Here is a 21,134-nt window from a genome sequence, read left to right on the forward strand (position 1 = left end):
CCCTTCAGGCTAATAATATCACACTCTTGATATTGTATTGCAGTGGGCTTTTGGTAGGAGTAATCATATCAGTAAAAAGTGTCTTATATAAAAGCTTAAGGCAAACCCACCATATGGCATCCCACCGAGACAAAGTTAAACTTAGTTTCCATCTGAAGATAGCTTCCATCTGAAGTCTGCTGCCTAATATGATTAACTGTGATCTAAATCTAGTGAGCTATCTGACTGCTTTTTACTTCTAAAGCTTACAATAAGCAGGCGGAGCTTAGGTGATCTGAGCAATTTGGGACCCTCCTCTTCTATACAGTAATAACAACTGCTTTTAAAAGGAGGTGATGACATTAATCTTTATTGCCAGTTTTCTGGCTTAGCTCTGCCATTGAATCAGGCAAGATTCAATCATTGGATCACAGACAGTTTCTATGTCTTTTTTTTTTTTTTTTTTTTTAGGGTATACTCAGATCTGTAGGATATAGACCTGCAAGCCTATATATGCAGTGCTAAGACAATGTTTGCTAATGGAAGTTCCTATATCAGGTGTCAAATTTCAGCAGATATACCCTCTAGTCTTCTCCTTATAATTCATTTTGCTATTTATGGGTTACCAGAAGTGAAATATGTTTGCTTGAACTCAGAGAAGAAACAGTCATAAAATAAAGGCATTTTCTGTGAATATTTAATTGTTTCCCTTCCTTTCCTGCTAGCTATGGGGATTGTTTATTGATAAAGGGGTTAAGGGACAAGACAATTCACTCAGTCATTAAAGCTCTGAGAAGGGGAATGGCACCCTGAGCATAGGCAGTGTTTAATTAATGTAGCTGGTCAAAATGTTCCAGTTTCAAAGGCAAAAATAACCAGATGAGAACAAATAAGAAAAGTATTACTCAAAGAGATATAATTGTTCTTTTTCAATATGCCAGGAATTTTTGCTATCCTGAGATCAACTCCTGTCCAGTTCAAAGAAAAATGCTAAAGTTGTTTCTCACCACAAAAAAAGTTTATGAGCTGAAGTTCACAGCAGAAATCCACTGAGCTTTTCGTGTTCTAAGCAAATGGGAAAGAAGTTATACTAATTGGAAGTCTGTTTCTTTCTTTTGTGATTACTTTTATTTCCTACCTTTTTTTTTTTTTTTTTCCCCCAATGTGTACTGTACATTCTCTGGCTTTCTGACATTGTCCTTTATCCTTCCTGCCCTCCCTGCTGTACAATCTGCTTGTTAGGTTGGACAAGGAGCAGCTGTAAGCAGTTGGGCAGGTGGCTGATTCATAGCCTGCTGTGTACCAGTTGGCCAAACAACGTGTGTACAGTGATTGCAGCTGCTAACTGCTGGTTGGAATGAATAGGGAATTTGTTACACATTTTTCCTCATGGAGGCACTTATTTTTCTTGCTGTTACTTTTCACAGAGCATGGAGGAACTGTGTTTTTTGTGACCTCTACTTTCTGGTGAAGCTTATGAGAAATATTATTAGAAGAGTACCAGAGACATGAATGCCAGGGCAACAGTGTAAATCACCAATTTTTATGTAATGACACCAAAATCACTGAAGTTTCAAATTCCTTATTAGATTTGAATAAAAAGCAATAATCCATTAAAATGTCCACATTTTAATATGATTGGCAAAAAAAAAGAGGATGTGAAAAGTGACTTACAGGGGACTTTTAACAGGCCAGGTTTGTTTGCATACTGCTTTAAAAAAATTGGTGATGTAATTCATTTCGGTGGTCATCCATAGAAATTACAAGTACTAATTCTGCTTAAAAGAGTAATTTTGTCCTTAAGATCCTGTCTGTTTCTGAAGTTCCTGAGTCCATTCAGCTGAATGCTACAGCCACTACGGTATTGTCTGAAGTCTCTCTCCCATCTAATTAACTTCAGTTATGTGGAAACTATCTAAAAAGGCCAACAGAGATTAACACTTTATGAACACTTAAAACCTCAGCCATAGTACCTGGTCATTTAATCATAATAATCATCTTACATGGGAAGAGTATGTAGCCAGAACTACATTACAGAATGAGTAAAGGAATGTGATCTACACATTATTATCCCCAAACTGTCTGGAAATTAAATGTGAAGTACTTGTGTTTTATTGTTTAAATAGTGAATTGTCCCATGAAACTATCTTGTATTTTAATCCAAAACTTTACTAGTGTAAAATTTCTAAGTATGTATGTTTCATTCAAAAGGACCTTTGTGATTTAGACTTATTTTTGTTTTGCATGGTGCTTTATGCAATTTCTAGCTAAATGTGTTCCATATCTGAAAGACAAAATGGAAGTACCTTTAACTCCTCCATGCAGACAAGAAAGATCATGGGTTAATTTTCTGTGCACAGGACTTCAAGAAGAGCCTATTCTTCCTTCTGGTAACAGGTAACTAAAACTATGTAGTAATAAATCCTGTCATAAATCCTCTAAATCATAAATCCTCAAAATTAGTGCAAAAATAGCTTTAGACTATTTGTGAATTGGTAGTTGTTTTCTTTGAGACAGCTGCATATATTTTGTATTTTGCATGAAAGTGTGAACAGAATGCATGATATCTGTGGCTTTTCATGGGGGCTTTAAAAAGGAAGTAACAGTTGCTACTGTAGACCTCTTTCTCCTGGAGCTCTTAATAGCCTGAAAATCCAATCTTCTTTTTGGAGTAGACAACAGTAAATATTTGTATATATAGCAAGTATGTATGTGTGTATATGCATATATTTATATATATGGCAAGCACACATGTTGAGCAGCTATGACCTACAAAATGTCCAGAAGAGATACAGGAAGAAAGTATTGTCTGTGTTTTGGGGATATCCCACAACAATGGAATTTAAGCTTTTTCTTGCTGACATAGGATCAGGACTGCTTCATCCTTCCTTTCTTACCTTGTTTGCAAGACTAGCTCTTTTTGCCTTGCTATCTTTCTTGCATACAAACAAAGAATTTAAATATCCTTGTCAGGAGGGAGCTACAATCTAGATAGAGTTCTCTTTCAGTGCCTCTTTACTTCATGAGCCAACCTTGATGGCTCCTCTCACTCCTTCATGTTCATTGTGGTGTTATGTTAAATGATCCTCTACACAAGCAAGAAGAAAATTTAATGAATGAGTGAATAAATGAACTGAAAATTTATAGAGAAAGTAGATTTCTAAAAGTTAGTTTTGTATAAATCAAAATTCATCAGATAATGATGTTAAACTTCATACCTCCAAATCTTGTTTTATGTTCTTAGTATTTTGACTACAGAGCGCTCTAGGGAATACCTAGAATATTTCGTATGGCAATCAGAGAAGTATCGGGATAATATGAGCTCTCTTTTGTTTGTTGGTAAGGATTCCTAATTGATGATCAAATTGTAATTGATGTTGAAGAGTTCCATGTACATGTAGAAAATGCAGCAAAAAAGATAAAGTTATGTTACAGAGCACAGCTTTTGAGCCACTGAATATTATCCAATTAATGTAACCCTCAAGTTTGGATTGTCTGATTCTTTTAGTACATATAAAAAGTTTACCATATGGCAACATTGGTATGTCATGTATCCTTCTATGGAGGTAATTTGAATGAAGAGTTTTATTTCATTATGAAAATGTTTAGCACACTACTACTAAATATATTCATTAACTGTAGTAATTGAAATTTAGTAATCTGTTGAACTCATTTCTGTGTGCTATTTTTCCTTAAATAAGGTTTCAAAATATGTATCAATCAATAGAAAAGTACTGTTAATGGAAAATAATAACTTGACAAGAGCAGAGTTCATGTTAGAAAGCAAAATACACAAAACCAAAATAAGTTGCAGGTTATTTCTGACAGCACCAGAATATTCATTAGCACTATTCTTTCATTTTATTTGCCTTCATTTTACAAGTCTCAGATTAAGTTATGTATATTGACTTGTTATGTTGTCTAATTCATTTGTGCATTCATTTATAGTTGAAAATAATGTATGGTAGGCTCATTACTATTTAAGTTAATTTTTTGGTCAGGTAAGGATTATGTTAATTCTTTGTAAGCATGATGAACAAGATCATTTGTAACTTCAGTAATGCAGCTACACATGATTAGATCTGAAAAAAATTTAATTCCCCCTTAATCGTACACTCAGTAAGTAAAAGACACACTTGCCCTGATAAAACTAAACGCTTTGCTCTTAAGTCTATTAATGGACACTGAGTTACAAATGGAAGTTTAAACAATGGATATACGTAGTAGGTCATCAGTACTTGGGAGCTTTAATTTCCAAAATGGCATTCTGTTTTCATGTTTCTAGATTATTCATATTATATGTTGATTTATGTTTTTTTGTAGAGCATCAGACTGTTAAACTTGCATATCAGCCTTATTCGCTTGCAGAACTGAAGGAAATGCTGCAAGTTGGGGTAGAAGCACCAATGCCTAGCTCACTAGAGGAGGGCTGGTGGCTTCATTTGGGTTTAAATCCAGTCTCCATAGAAACTTTGGAGCAATTAAATATGGATGCCAGTAATGCAAACAGTTTGCTTCCTACAGAAGTAGAAACATTCACACAGATTACATCATATCAGTTAGAAAGTAAGTATCTTCTTTTTTAAAAAAATCGATAGATAGGCAAAAATAGGTACTTTAACAGAGAAACCCACAGTGACACATACCTCTAAGAAGGAAGGAAATGGAAGATTTATTCTCAAGAACAAAATGTTTTATAGCAATATGAAGTAGCAACACTACTACAGTTAAGATGTACTTTCACAAACTTAGAACAAACTGTAGGAATAAAAGTATTTAACTACACAAAGTTCTCTTTTCTTCTAATGTGCAGATGAAAAGTAACATCCACCAGCCATACTATTTTTTAATAAAATAGTTTCATACAGGAGAATTTCTTCACAAATAGTAATTTTACACTGGAATATTTTAATAAAGTAGATGATCATATAGTCCTATCTGCAGAAAGTCAGTGGGGAGAGTATTTTTTTTTCTTTTTTTTTACTTCTTTTTTTTTCCCTCTAAAATTAAGTCTGTTAACAGTCTTTTAATATTTTTTCCTAATGAAATGTATTTGGAAATGAAATCCCATTTCCTAGAAATCTAATACCAATTAGCACCATCCAGATGGCAAAAACATCTCCAAGCAGTAACATGGCCTTCAGTTTCTCAACATTATACATTTTTACTTAGTACTAATCAGTACAAAGTTTCTAAAAGTGGATTCTAATGAACTGGGGAGGCAGAAAGAAGAAATGAAAAAATGCTTTCTCTGTACTTATCCAAAATAGTTAATTCCAACCAGGAGAATGGAAAGAAAAAAAATCTATGTCACAGGAAAGAAATTAAATTTTATTTTTTAGGGTGGCTTGAAGAAAAGAATTCTGTGACAAACCAGGAGCTGCTCTCTGCTGAAAGGCATCAGTCAGACAAAGTAATTAATCTTTATATGTCGCCACATACTCAAAGGCAGTACTTTACCCTGGATATGAGTTATGCATCATCTGCCAAAATTCACAGTACAGATACGTCTGTGGAAGAGCTTACTGAAGGAAGCATAAAAAAGAATAAGGTAGAAGAGGCAATTTATTTCTTAAATGAAGAAAAGAAAACCCCCAAATCATCTGAACCAGTCAGCTGTAAAGGTGTGTCTTCTAAACAAGACAACTCATCTAGTAGTCAAAAGCCTGCATCATCTGCTTGTGCTACAAATTGTGACAATGATGATTTTGATCTGAGCAACTTTATCATGCTGAGATCTAAACATACATTCACCCAAAGAGAGGAAAAAAACGATATAGATAGACCTGAAAAAGGTATGCAAATGAGTTTTTTTCTGCCATTTTCCCAGGTTTAATTCTGCTCTGTTATACCAGTTACAATAGTTCATACTTGTAGATTAAGGGAGGAAAAATCATTTGAAATCAATGGTAACATTTTTATGTTCTTTAATGTAACTGAATTTTCAGCTAAAGATCTTACCTTTAGTTTTTTGCTTTAGATATCTTAGGGGATTTTGTTTGGTTTGGTTTGGTTTGGAAGGTGCTTTGGTTTTAGGTTTGAGGGGGTTTTTGTTAGTGGAAGTGTTTTTTAATAAAATAAACATATGAGTTTAGTCCTATTCTGACAAAGTGACTCTAAATGGTACTTACTCCAGAAGATCTCTTCTGTCTGTATGTTCTGAATCAGATCTCCTGGCTTCTTTGGAGAAATGGTAGTTAGCAATTCTAGTTATCAAATTAATTGTAGTTAGAAAATAGCAATTATTAATACTCTTACTTTTGTAGAACCAACATAGCCTAAACAATGAACAAGAATTATTCTCCAAAAAGAACCATTTGAGCCAGTTACCTTGGTGCAAACAAGGAGGCAGAACAGAAAACAGAAAGTTGTTGGTAGCCCTGTTCTTGTTGATGACAATGCTTATGAAAGAAATTCAGGCTATGTGTTGAGCATTTCAGAAATGCTAAATAGCAGAGAGGGAAAAGAAGTAGAAGAAATTCCTTATTTGTTTTAAAAAATAAATATTTGTGACACAGAATATTGGAGACAGGGACATGTTTCCAGATTAACTTTTCATGATAAAGTTGTATTTAGAAAAATATATATTTTTCATCTTTTGGACTTTTATAGAAGAATTGTGACAATAACTTTTATCTGTGTTTCAGTTATAAGTCCCAACATTAAAAAAAAATAAAAATAAAAAATTAATTATTACATAAAAGCTTTCAGCAGTAATTCAGATAGGAGAGAATTGGAATCTTTATTTAATTCCAAGTTTATGTAATCTTGTAGAGGAAATTATTTCTTGGTTAAATTAATCTGTTACTGACATTGATAGACAGGCATAAAACACTTCTGTGGCCTCAGAAAGCAACAATCCCAATTTGAAAAGAAGGTAAAGGTACCTGCTCTGAAGTTTTATGCTACCATCTAGTGAACTCTGACTAGAACTGCATCTCCTAACAAGAAATGTATTGAAAGACAAGCTGTGTTACAGTTATGAATAGTCTTGTGGAGGTTTAATTAAGTTAAATGAAGTTTAAAAAATGTTTACAGGTAGACCCCAGTGTTGCAGATCAGTTATGTCTGATATATAGAGAACCTATTAAAATGTATAGGTCTTAACACATTGATGTAGAAATCATGTAATTTATTGTATACTTTGGTAATAATTAAGAGTTTTATTACCAATAATTCTAAATTTAACTGAAAATAAGAAAAGCCAATACTGCTTGTAGGGCTCTTTCTCTGTTGTCTTCATTGTTTGTCTTATTTTTTAAAGATTTCAATGTGCATAATATTTAGTTCAGAAAATACACAGGAGGGAAGTAGTAGAAACTGTTCATTTATCCAGTTCTGAACCCTGTAGAGCTTTTCAAAATCAGGAAGGTTTTTGTTAACTTAACTACAAAATTAAAATTTTTTTTTTCTTTTATTTCTGTCTCTGTAAGATCAGTTTGTTTTCTAAGGAAACTGACATTGTTAACTAGGAAAAGTCAGCAATATTTAGGAGACATCTATTCAGCCAGAATCCCTCTCAGAAATAAAGAGGTATTGCTGTCAAAGGAAGCCTTGTGGGCAGAAGCTGTAGGTTGTGCATGGTTTATAAGTAAGAAGAGAAGTAGACTTAGAAATATGAACAGGTTGCAGAAGACAGCTGTAAGACAGGAGAAAAAGTTTAGAAAAGAACTAAAAAAAAAAAAAAAAAAAAGGCAATTTTTAAAATGCACTTTTTTTTTCCTGCCATTTGCACCTTTCATCTTCTTTCTGGGTCATTTACAGTATCTAGCCTTTCATATTCACACTCACTGAGATATTTTTCACAGTTTGAGCTCCTTACAGTTTGCATCATCTTTCCTCCCATATATTTTCTTCCTCTGTACAAAGACATACAAGCTTTCATATGGAACTATAGTATAGAGCTATAGTACAAACTCCTTAACTTTCCCACCTCTGTATTCCTGCCCTAAGGAAAAGGAACCTGATAATGCCTGATTTCTTGGGCTGTGAAGGCCAACAAGGCCTTATCTCTCTCTGTTTCTTGGTGTTTTTTCCATACTGTATGAACCCATGAGAACAATAAAGAAGTTCATGAAAAGAAAATGTATGTGTCAAAGAAACTACTTAATTTTAAATTATTTTTGCACATAGAGTCATTTGTAGAACAGTTTTCTTATTCATTGAGGTGTTTTTGTAACATTTGTATCTAAGCATTCACTTGTTGTTTCATGATTTAGTGCTGGAACCTGAAGAACAGAATATGCATGTTACCAAAGAGGACAGTTCTGTTTGTGAGGCTGTAAGAATGAGTGAAAAAGAACAAGAGAATGAGGACAGAGTCACAGTCGATATTCAAGCATCAGGTATACTATTTTTGGATGTGCTTTATTTTGTATAGCTTTGCAATGTAATTTTATATTAAATAGTACTACTGTTGTGGTTTAACTCCAGCTGGCCACTAAACACCACACAGCCACTTCCACATGCCTCCACTGTGGTGGGATGGGGAGGAGAATCAGAAAAAGAGAAAAGTAAAACTCTTGGGTTGACATAGGAACAGTTTAATAATTGAAGTAAAATAAAATAACAGTAATACTAATTGTAATGAAAAATAAGATAACAAAAAGAGGGAGAAATAAAACCCAAGAAAAGACAAGTGATTCACAATACAGTTGATCACCACCTGCTGACTGGTGCTGAGCCAGACCTTGAGGTGTGATCTGCCCCTCTCAGCCAACTCCCCCAGTTTATATGGAATACCCCTTTGGCTAGTTGGGGTTAGCCATCCTGGCCATGCTTCTGCCCAGCTTCTTGCGCATCTGGCAGAGCATGAGAAACTGAAAAATCCTTGATTTAGGATCAGCACTACTTAGCAACAACTAAAACATCAGTGTGTTACCAACATTATTCTCATCCTAAATCCGAAACACAGCACTGTACCAGCTACTAGGAAGAAAACCAGGACAAATATGGAAATTATTAGGCTTAATCTCTGCTCCTTGTGACTGAAAACATTCCAAACAGTTATTTATTTTGACACAGCTGTGAGGGCAGGCTATGGAATTCTGTCTTAAGACTAAAGCCATTTTCATGCACACTAAAAAGTACAGACTTTGAGTTATGTCTGATCTAAATCAGTGGACATGAAAATTTTTCATGCAATCAGTGCCCTCAAATTATTATTCTGCATTTTTCTTTGACAGAGTAAATGAGACAACTGGAGGCAGAGTGTATTGACAGTTATTTTGGTAGGAAATGTCTTTAACACAGTAGTAATCCACTATGTATTTATCTCATACATGACTGAGCCTTACCCTGTGAACTCTTGCTGTTGTACTTTTCAAGGCATTGCATCAAAGAATATGCACTGACAACAATTTCGTCATGCAGTAGAAATGGCGGAGAAGAACCTAGAAGATATTTATTCAACATATTTTACAGATTCAAATTATGCACATCCAGTACTAGAAAGTTGTAGGCCTACAACAGATTAGTTTGATTTTCAGTGGAAATGCATTCACTCCAAGCATGTCTTTAATGGGAGTCTCTCTCACAGAAGCAGTGAAAGAGTAGAGCAGCATTTTCATCTGTTCCCATCTGAGATGGGAATAGCAGAACATCTATAAGCTTATTTTTTATTTTTTTATTTTAATAAATTTTGAAGCAAGACTTCTTTAATGCAACTGGGAAAGAAAAAAAAATAAATAAAGCTTTTCAAAGCAGTCAAAACAGAAATTAGAATTTTGCAGAGGTAGTATTTGTTGGGACTGAATGTCCTTTACAGTCCTTGAAATATACCTGTGTTTCACCATGGTGGCCCTGCACATGAAGGAAAGGAAACTTTCTCAAAAACAAGTTAGAGCCAAAACAGAGCTTAGAAAGATTCACACAAGCATTTTACTTAACAGTGGAAAAATATACCTTAAAATGAAAATTAAATATGAACAGAGGAATGCCCAAATGAAATTATACAATGGGCACCTAAAATGCTGTGGTATCTGACCTATTTCCATAAAGGCTGAAAAACTGGATGTAATAATATACCTTTTTTTAGAATGCTTATAAATATGAAGTTATTAATTGCTCTTATGAAATAGTGCATTGGCCAAGTGAAGTTAAGTCAGCTGCTAGTCAGATTAAACAATTTGTGTAGATCAGTTGAAAATATATTTGAAAGGTAATAGTAAATCTTTGTAAATGAAGAATCACAGAATTCTGATCTTGTTGGTGTGATCAACTCAATTATAATTTTAACAAATGGGCATAGAAGAGTTTCACCTTCTTACTCGAGGAAAGGACATTCCTTTCAATTCATTCAGCAATTGACAGCGCTGTCATGGGTATAATAGCAAGAAACTCAGTTGTAATTTGGGAAGAATTGTAAAACAGCAACCCGAAAGATACTAAGAACTGTTAGTATGAAAGCACAAAGAGACTAACAGATTAGCTTGTTTAGCCTCGCTAGTCAAAGACATCAGAAGTTAAATACAAGGGAAGGAGAAGGATTGTATAAGTTGAAGTTATACTAACAAGTAGATATAAAGGGACTAAGCCTAAGTTTAGACTACAAAGTAGAAGAAGGACAGAACAATGGAATAATAGGGCAATTTTAGTGAGTGTCAGAGGAGTAGAAAATCCTAACTTTTCATCATGAAGTTTGATCACTTTATGAAATGCATGGAATAACATGGTTGCCTGCTGTGAGTGTCAGCTTAATTCTACCATACAGGAGGTTCCCTAGTGAGCAACTGGTTTTCTATTAATGTTACAGCTTTCTTGAAAATGTCAGTGTTGGTTGTGTTTTGTCAGGTCTTTTGAGTGTTTTTGTCCAGTAGTAGTATATAAAACCAAACTGTATTATTATGTTTTGTTTATTGTGCTATCCAGAAAGTCAATGCCAGGCATACTGCCTCTTGAGAGAAGCAGCCAATCCTGTTCTAAAAGATTTGATACATTTGGGTGTACTTGCCTCTGTAAGTTGGAACTTTGAGAGAGTGAAATTTGATCACACAAGGTTTTTCTTAAAACAGCAAGAGAAAATGATATGTGATCACTTTGAAGAAGGTATGTTTTTTTAAAAAAAAAATTGTTTTTTCTTCTTTAATACTAATACGGGTTTAACTGGTGGCACAAGTTTCAAGATATTTGATAAGTTAATGATAAAACTTTCAGCAGTTTATGTCATAGAGTTACAGTAAATTATTTCCTCTTTTATTTCCAAAATGTCTCCTAGTTCTTCAGCACTACATTTATTAACCTGAATATTATAGTACAAAAAGTATTCTAATTGTATTTAATTTTCAGATATTTTAGATATGCTTCAGAAATGTCACTTCTATATCAAACAATGTTTAAATTTTTTCATACTAGATTTTAAAACTAAAAGCTGTCTATGTGTTTTTGTTGTTTCTTTCCTTTAGTAGCTATTGTTTGTCACATCTGCATGATGCAAGATGATAAGTCTATGTTAGAAATTAGGAGAAAAAAAAAATCCATAATAATTTGATTTCTTTCTGACTTCATTTCCCTAATATGTGTCCTGTGAAAACGCTATATAATCAGAAAAATGAAAACAAAAGCCAGCAAAATCAGTGACCCCTTACAAAAAATTTTGGCTATAGGGAAAGAGAGGGTCAGGAAAACCTCACAGCAAAATACAGACCGTGTTAGGGGAAGATTTAGGAAGCTATTGCATATCTTGGATTATTTTTTGAGTTGTACTGCTCATAGTTGAGAACTAGCTGTAAGGATAACATAGCAGGCTGTCTACTACCTGCCAAGTTTTTGTATTATGTGACAAGCTTTGTGATAAACTTCACCTATCTCAATTTTATTGCTTTCTTTGCTGAATGTATTTGGCTCAAAATAAAACTAATGATAATGATATTACAAATGAGAGAGAAGGCAAAGAAAAAAACTTCTAGTGGTCTCTGCAGAACGATAGGCTATGACCTGAATTACCATATTAAAATTGTCAGGATCAGGGTTCTCTTAATTTGAGGGAGCTTACAAAAAAGCAAACACCATCTTCACAAACATGAGAGAGGAACTCAATATCTTAATCTGTATCCGTGAATCACAAAAAGGGAAATATTGTTGAGAAAAGTATGCAGAGAACTACTACTGTTTCTCAAGATCAAGGAAAAAAATATGTAAGAGTCTGAATTTTAAATCAAGATTAATTTAAGAAAACTTACATCCATTCAAATGTAGTTTACATGCTGTAGAAATGTAGCCTAAAGTAGGATCTGGGCCAAGTGGCATGCTTATTCAAGCTTCAGGGCCTTTGCTTGTAGATTATCTGTGGAGTATATTACCAATTGCTAAAATTACAGCAAATCAATGAAAAAGTTTAGTGGCTGAAATACTGATGAGGCAAATAGTAATCTACTGGACCTTCCTCTTAAGGGCAAGTGGCTTTTGAGGAATGGATATTTACCCATCCCTTGTTATACAAAAATAACTGTTGTTGAACAAAAATTGACCTATGAATTAGGAGGGTCTCTGGACTACAGCTCAAGGAAAGCAGTAAAAATTTTTTGCTTTTGATTTAAAATATTAAAAAAGTCAGGTTATTTTAGCTACTGTTAACTGCACTGAAGACACATAAAAGTGCAAGGGAGGTCTTGCATTTTGCCCCCAAATAACGAAGTAGAAGGAGATAAGAATTTTCTTGCTGGAAGGTCCATAGAAACATAGAAATGAAGAAGACTCTAATATAACAAATCCATTCCTAATGAATATTTCTCTAACTGTATAGGAGGTTCCAAAACCTCCCTGGTAACTTACTTCACTCTTTGCTTGTCTTCCTGGCTTTAAATAGTATCACAATATGAAATTTCATTCCACTTTACTCCAGAGTATGCAGATGCATTTTCTCATTAATCCCCCGGTGAATATAGAAATCACTTACTCTTATGGTATTAATCAGTTAGAGGATTATTATTCCCCTGCTGGTCTTTTCTTTCTGCACCAGATATCACCAAATTCTCCAGTCTTTCATCATAAAATGTAGTTTTTTACTGTCCTGCTTTTTCTCTAAATGACCTGTATTCCTCACTGAGTTTTTATGTTGAGTGGCATCTTTTGATACAGAACAGTGGCAAGATCTTTGTCTTCCATGCCATTCCAGCTGATTCTTCTGTATGCTGTGTTCATAAGTTTGATTTTTCCTTCCTAAGTGCTTTACTTGTCTTTTTGAATTAAAAGCTATATTGTTCCCAGCACACAGAACTATCTAATATTTTTCTTCTATAACGCATCTCATTCAGTAATTCCTTGATCAGCTGCAGTCATTTATTCTTTAATTATCTTCCTCAACCATTTTTTAGCATTCTGAAGTATTTTATTATGAAGTCCACTTACTCTGCAACAGTCACATATTTCCTTTCTTAATATGATGAACTACACTATTCCCTGTGTGCTATTCCCCAAAACACCTTCCTTCTTCAGACTGGTAGTGCCTTCCTGTTTGGTCAAGTCCTTGAACACTGTACTATGTATCCTTGAAATGGGTACATAACACAGAATACGTAGCCCATGAATAGTTTGATTTACCCTGTGAGTCCAAGAAGAAACAGCTGTCCTTCAAATTTACCTTCTCAAAGAAGGTTAAGACTCTCACCAGGAGAAGTTAATTAGGTGTGCGGAAGGTAATACCACAAGTAAAGACTCTACATGGATCATTATTGGAAGACAATAGGGATTTTTCTCTTGATATGTGTGAAGACTAGCTGGGTCCAAATTATTTGCCATAAAGAACGTGGCTTTTATAGTCTAAAATTTGTTGAAAATGTTCTGTGAAAAGCTCAATTTGAATTTATCACTACTTTAAAATTGTTTATTGATTATTGGATAATTTGCCATTTTGATTTATTGGAAAGAGTTCTGAAATGTTTGGAAAATGGGTTAGATGGACTTAAATTGCTGTTGAAAAATCAGATTATTTGTTTTGGATGAGGAAATAGTAATGTGAACAGTTGGGTTTGTATGACAGACCAAAAGATGGGGAATTTATCAGTTTCCATGTATATTTAAAGATAGCCTTACTAAAATCAGTAAGGCAGTTTGGATTTAATGGCACATATAGGAGAACTGTTATCCCCTCCTCTTGCAAGCACTATCTACCCTGCACAGCTCTGAAAAACACTTCACTGTGTGGCCCTTGCTCTGGGTCAGATGACATGGGAAAAGTTATGCTACATCATAAGCTATTTGCCAAGAGCAACAGATCCAACCTGTCAAAATTATGTCTGTTTAAGTGAGTTTAAAGAAAATTCTGACATACCAGGATCTTTTAAGTTAATTATGTATGTACAGCGTGATTTCTGAAATTTTGTACAGACCACACCTCTGTCTTTTATCTGTAAAGGTAAAATAGATGAGAAGGAGATCATGCTGTTTAGACATGCTGCTCTGGTGCACCTGCTCGTGACAGTTCGAGATCTTCTATTAACATGTGGCTTGGACACAGCACTAGGTTTGTTTTTAGAAGTGAATAACGATACCCAGATCCAATGTTTTTGTGTATTCTGCAGTCTGTCCTTCACGCTTGTAGGCTGTGATTCTTTGCCATTGGTATAGCTCGAGTGTAGCTTCAATATGATATTCAGCCTCCTTTTCTTCCTTATTTTGGTTCCGTCATTAGAAATTAATTCACTGTGGATTGTGCTTTGGTAGTGTATATGCTCAGTTCATTAATCATATACCACTGTTTATGTTATTACATGGATTTGTCTAAGAAATATTCATATGAATTTCCACAGATATAATGGATTGTCTTGTATTTCAAAATGACAAATTTTCATTGGAATTTCTGTGTGGAAATTAAGGAACATAGGAAAATGGCAGGTCCTTTGTTGTTTACAATCCATTTTCTGTGAATGTGAAACACTTTCCAAGTAAAGTATTCTTAGGCTCCTTGGAAATGAGGTACTTAAAACTGAGGGTATTTTAAGCAAAATCTGAAATATTAACTGATGTATCACAGGGCAGTTACAGTCTAATTCTTAGCTGTAACTGAAGTTACAGTCCAGCTCTTAGCACTGGACTCTCACAGAAGCTTTTTTTTGAGCTTTTCTGGTATTATGATATTCAGATTTGGAATACAAAAATTCCTTGTAACCCAATTTTATGCCTGAAATTATAATGATGTGCTTGTCAAGTTCCCATAGTTGTGTATTGTAAATTTTCGATACATCTATTGGAATAGTTTCATAAGGAGCTGAAGTCAGCTTTTATGAATGCCCTAGGAAAGTGCTCTCTGTCTTTATAGGAGATAAGGCAGTTCAGAGCATTAGCTTCAGTCACTCTGAATTATACCTTGATGGAAGGTATTTCCTTAAAATTGATGTAAAATGGAAAACATCTGCCGTAAACTGAACTGTGGGGAAAATAAATTATTTTGTATTCAGTTAAATATTACTAGCAATAAAAGAGTAGGAAGCAAGATACAGAATGAATACATCAGTAAGTAGCATAAGTAGAATTCTTTTCTACACGTACTATAAACAATATGGGACAATGGGAGGGAGACAAGCAGTTCTTCCTCCTCTGTTCTGTTGTAGCAAAAGCACTGACAGATGTTATGTAGAATTACACAACACCTGTCCTTCCAGATTGCAGTAATACCTCACAGAGGAAACTGCACGAGTAAAAAAGATCTGCAAAAAACTTGGAAGATTTGGTAGGCCCTGTAGACCTCTCTATTGTTGTTATATTGTGCTGTGCTATGTGATTCACTGTATAATTATCTTAGATGTAGTTTTTCTATATGCATTTTCAAATAACCCCAGCACTGTTCACCACTGATATACAAAAGGCATGATTCAGAGTTGCGAACTAGTTGTGATAAGATGAAGAGTGGTGAAAACACAGGACAAGTAAGGCTTTGGACAGTGAGGAACGCAAAAAAAAAAAAATGCATAGTATAAACCACATAGACTAGTTAAATATAACAGTGCTGCTGCTGGTATCTGCAGCTATAGAATGAAATATTCTATCATTTTAGCTGAACTTATATAGCAGATACTACAAGAGGTATAGCAGTGTTATAAAGGCCACTTATGTACCTGATTAGTAGTGATAAGTATCCTTCCATACTGGTGAGCTATTACATTAAATCTTTTTTGTGCAAGATACCTTCACATAAATTTTAAATTTATCTGTAGATTAAACACAAACCTTGGCAATTATCTTTTGTCACTGCAATTGTTTCTTTTGTTGCTTTATTAACAGGTTATTTGTCCAAGACAAAGGATATCTATAAAAACATCTTAGAATCCTGTTTGAATAACGTCTGGAGGCAGCTGAACATTGTACAGTACAGCAGCCAGAAAAACCATGAAACAAATCCCAAAATAACAGAGCTTCAGTGTCAAATGTTAAGTTGGATGCAAAGTTATGGAGAGGAACACACTGTTAAGGTTAACAATGTAAACAATTTCTCTAAGCAAACAAAACTTCTCCAAACTACGTTAATAATTATAAAACCATCTTTCAACAAGGGTTGGTTTATGGAAGAAAGTCTTATAATTACCTTTCCAATTCACAGTATCTGTTAAATAAGGGTAACATAATGTTTAAGACCTCTATCAGGAGTAGTGCAGGTTTCTGTTTGATCAAATCTCCCCTTGTTGCATTGCTGAAATAACATGCATATGAGTTTTAACACTGTCAGGGCTTCATCTTGTTGCAGGTGTTTTTCTTTCCGTGTTAAGTATATAATATCATATTACTTACTGAAAAATATATTATAACCTTTTATTTGAAGGCCTCAATCTTCTGGTGCAAAGAGAATCATAGCACAAGTCAGGATTGTGTACTTGTACAGTGTGGCTCAGAGCACACACACAATGGAGTATTTGGGTATTGTTATTCATAGTCTACCTCTGCCTAACCCATATATCAGGCCAATCTCCTGGCATTGTAATTATATAAGAAGTAAATATCCATAAGTGTTTATTACAGCATGGAGGATAAGGTTGTGGAGGAGATTCAAGTTATCCAAAGATTTTTTTTTCTGGATATGTGATACTTTAGGTGATACCATGCAGTGCAAAATACCATTTTCTTTTGCAGAATATTTATTATTTATTTACAGAATTCTTACCACATAATGAAACAAAAGGGATAAAATATATAATTTTTTAACTGTCCTGACCGTTTGGAATAGAATCTATGCTGCTGAACACACAGCTAAGAAGATAGATTTTCAAGCTTACTTTCATTTATTTTAACTTCTTTCCATACTTCACTTTCTGAAGCTTTCTTCTTCTGTTTCTGTTAAGAGTTGAACTAAGAACTCTGAACAGCTTTTGATTAAATTCTCCTGAGAAAAAAAAAAAAAATAATAGCTTATTGTACACATTTTTAGATTTTAAAATGGAAATGAAGCAACCAAACCAAAATAGTGTTATCTTGGTGTCTGTCCTTCAACAGACCCTCTAAGCTGATTTCAGCATCATTTTCTTCTTCTTAAGAGTAAAGCTTCGCTTTGTTGTTACTAGGATTATGCTGTACTAGGAAACATATGACAACTTTGTCATCTTAATGTCAGCTCAGTGACAATTTTGCTTTTCTTCTGAACTCCACTAAATAGGATATTTAAAATTCTTAACTGTCCTGACTTTGACTTGCTTGCTTGACTAAAACTTAAGGTCATGCACACATACCAATGCAATGTAAGAATTTATATTATTTTATTCAAAATTAGAAGATTGTTTACTGTTCCCTAACATTCAGAGACAGGTTTCAATAAGCCAGAACAATCAGAAGGAGTATTCCAGTTTTAATATGAAGTAAAAGTTGTATTGAATAAGCTATTTCCTGTTCTATCACATCAGCATCAGGTAATATGATGTGAAATATGATAATCTGGTTATCCTTTTACTAGCCAAAATGATACAGGATTGTAATGGCATTTCCTTTGTAAGCAAGAAGCTGCTAATGGAATAGAAAGAAAAGAACTTTACTTTTTGTTTCATTACCTTTTACCCTCATGATTAGAGAGAACATGACTAAACATGTTATCTAGCTCACAACAACATATAATGAGTATGCTGTTGTATTGTGTGTGAAAAACAGGTCTGCATTTTAAAATGTGGTTGTCCAAAACTGCTTTGGAAGGAGCCGGTGGGTAGTTGGGTGGATGTTCTGTGCACTAACATATGGAAATGGAAATCTACCTTAAGCTCATCATGCTGGCCGATATCTAGTTCTTTTCTGACAAGATCTTACACACTATTGATATTTACATACAGAATTATTTTGTACCTGTAAGTCTTAAGACTTAGACAATGCCATAGGCCTCCTTAAAAATCTTGTGTACAACATGAAAAGTGCCTATGCCAATGGCATAAAGGTTCAGAACATCATCCTGTCTGAAAGTATGGTGTAAATCCTGTATGTGTGTACATATTCTTTATTACATATTTTGATTATGTAACGTAAGTTCGATTTGTATTAGTTGAAATGGTGGAGAAGGTAAACACCTTCTCTGGTAGTGATTATTTTTAAAACTATGTCAGTTTGATAGACTCTAATCTTTTTAAATCTTTTCATCTTAAGCAGTATTTAATGGGTCTCAGAGATAAGTGATCTCTGGCAGGAACACTTCAGTGTACTCCATCTATGGTCTGGAAAATCCTTTGAATTAGTTCTGCAGTACATCTAGTACCTCCTTGCAGTACATCACCATCTTGAAGTCTGAATTTGGATATCTTCAGTTTAAGTTTTGCCTGCATAAGAATAATGCCTCTGATGTGACAGTAATAATCTGTCTAGTGCAACAGTAATACTGTGGTATAATGTCTTTAGATAATATCTTTAAGTAACATTTTTACTTTGAATCAAATATTCCCATTTAAGATTTCTTCTACAAGAACTTTGTTCATAAAGCTGAATTACGATACTGATGTATTCTGTAATACTGTTTCTTCAGCTCTTGTCATAAGGCACACATACACCTGAGTTTCAAATTGTTGGTAATAGGAGAAAAACCACCAGCAGAACTTTGACATTTGAATATGGGGAGAGCAGACTTCCAGCTGCTGAAGGAGATAGTTAGCAAGGTCCCCTGTAAATCTTCTGTTGAAGGTATTGGGGTCCATAAATGCTGGTCACTTTTTAAGAGCCATCTCTTATGAGCGCAGGATCAGACAATTCCAAAGTGCAGGAAGTCAGGCAAGCAGGGCAGAAGGCTAGCTTGGCTGAGCAGGGATCTTCTTTTAAAACTTAGATGGAAAAGGAAATTGTACAGACATTGGAAGCAAAGAGAGGCAACATGGGAGGACTACAGAGATGTTGTTCACTACTGAAGGGAGAAAATTAATGTTGCCAAAGCTCAGTTAGAGTTCAAGCTGGCCAGCACTTTGAAGGACAACAAAAATGGCTTTGTAAAATATGTTAACAGCAAAAGGAGAATCAGAGATAACATTGGTTTGTTACTTGACAAGGTTGGTCACGTCACAACTAGGGACGTAGACAGAGCGGAGACATTTAATGCCGCCTTTGCTGCTGTCTTCAACACTGATGTTGGGCCCTGGGACCCCTGTAGCCCTCTGTTGAAAGACCATGACTGGGCAGATGATAAACTCCCAGCTGACCCTGAACTTAGGTCTGAGACTTGCTGCTCCACCTGAATGCACATAAATCTATGGGCCCGATGGCTTTCATTCCAGAGTACTGAAAGTGCTGGCTGATGTCATCACAGGGCCTCTCTTCATACTTTTTCAACAGTTTTGGGAGTCTGGAGAGGTCCAGTTGATGGGAGCTGACAAACGTCCCAATTTTCAAGATGGGCAAGAAGGAAGACCCTGATAATTACAGGCCTATCAGTCTCACTTCAATGCTTGGTAAAATTACTGAGAAGGTTATTCTGGGACTTAATGAAAAACACCTGAGAGTCATTGGTCATAGCCAGCCGGGGTTCACAAGGGGAAAGTCCTGCTTAACCAAATTAATTTCCTTTCATGACAAAGTCACCCATCTGGTTGATCAAGGCAGCAGATGTGGTGGGTTTGAATTTTAGCAAAGCTTTTGATACTGTCTCTCAGAGTGTCTTTCTTGCTAAAATGTCCAGCATGCAGCTAGACAAGTCCATAATATGTTGGGTGAGGAACCGACTGACAGGTCAGGCTCAAATCAGGCTGGTGGCCAGTAACCAGTGGGGTTCCTCAGCGCTTACAATTTTAGAACCAGTGCTCTTTATTGTTTTTATAAATGATCTGGATGCTGGGGACAAATGTACATTAAGTTTGCCAATGATACTAAATTAGGAGAAGCTGTGGAGTCCCTTGAGGGTAAAGAGACTTTACAGAGATCTGATAGTCACCAACCACATGAAATTTAACAAGAGCAAGTGCCAGATTCTCCACCTGGGACAGGGTAATTGTGATTATACATACAAATTGGAGGATGAGAGGCTGGAGAGCAGCCCCATGGAAAGACATTGGGGGGTCTGGGTTGATAGCAGGTTGAATATGAGTCAACAGTGTGCCCTGGCAGCCAAAACGGCCAACCATGCCCTTCAGTTTCCAAGCACAGCACAGCTAGCCGGTCGAGGGAGGTGATTGTCCCGCTCTACACTGCACTGGGGTGGCCCCCACTGCAAGTCCTGTGTGCAGTTTTGGGCACCTCAATATAAGAAGGAAATCAGACTATTAGAGTGTGTCCAGAGGAGAGCAATCAAGATGGTGAAATGCCTGAAGGACAAGACTACTTAGGAGGAGCTACTGAGGTCACTTGGTTTGTTCAGCTTGGAGATGAGAAGGCTGAGGGCTCACCTCATCTCAGACTGCAACTTCCTCAAGGGGGGCAGTGGAGGGGGAGGTGCTGATCTCCTCTCTCTGGTGACCAGTGACAGGACACAAGGAAAGGGAATGAAGCTGTGTCAGGGGAAGTTCAGACTGGACATTAGGAAAAGGTTCTCCACTGAGAGGGTGGTCAGTCACTGGAACAGAGTCCTCAGGGAAGTGGCCACAGCACCAAGCCTGTCGGAGTTCAAGGAGTGTCTGAATGATGCTCTTAGTCATATGGTTTAGTTTTAGGTAGTTCTGTGAGGAGCAGGGAGTTGGACTTGATAACCCTTATGAGTCCCTTCCAACTTGAGATACTCTATGATTCTATGATTGTCATTTTGGAAAATTCCAAGGTTTCCATTTTTGCCACCTGTT

General features: G+C 35.4%; 1 protein-coding gene across 1 annotated transcript in view; it reads left to right on the forward strand.

Moving 5' to 3' along the window:
- The window catches only part of SHOC1 (shortage in chiasmata 1), a 53,888-nt gene that overhangs the window by 17,980 nt on the left and 14,774 nt on the right, over window positions 1–21,134 (forward strand). The window contains 8 exon segments of the mRNA XM_033001555.2: window positions 2,247–2,376; window positions 3,224–3,318; window positions 4,303–4,545; window positions 5,322–5,774; window positions 8,199–8,324; window positions 10,849–11,025; window positions 14,333–14,440; window positions 16,198–16,385. Coding sequence (XP_032857446.2) covers window positions 2,247–2,376; window positions 3,224–3,318; window positions 4,303–4,545; window positions 5,322–5,774; window positions 8,199–8,324; window positions 10,849–11,025; window positions 14,333–14,440; window positions 16,198–16,385 — 1,520 coding nt within the window.

Source organism: Tyto alba, unplaced genomic scaffold (assembly GCF_018691265.1).
Source record: "Tyto alba isolate M040663 unplaced genomic scaffold, T.alba_DEE_v4.0 Super-Scaffold_13, whole genome shotgun sequence".
Classification (NCBI taxonomy): domain Eukaryota; kingdom Metazoa; phylum Chordata; class Aves; order Strigiformes; family Tytonidae; genus Tyto; species Tyto alba.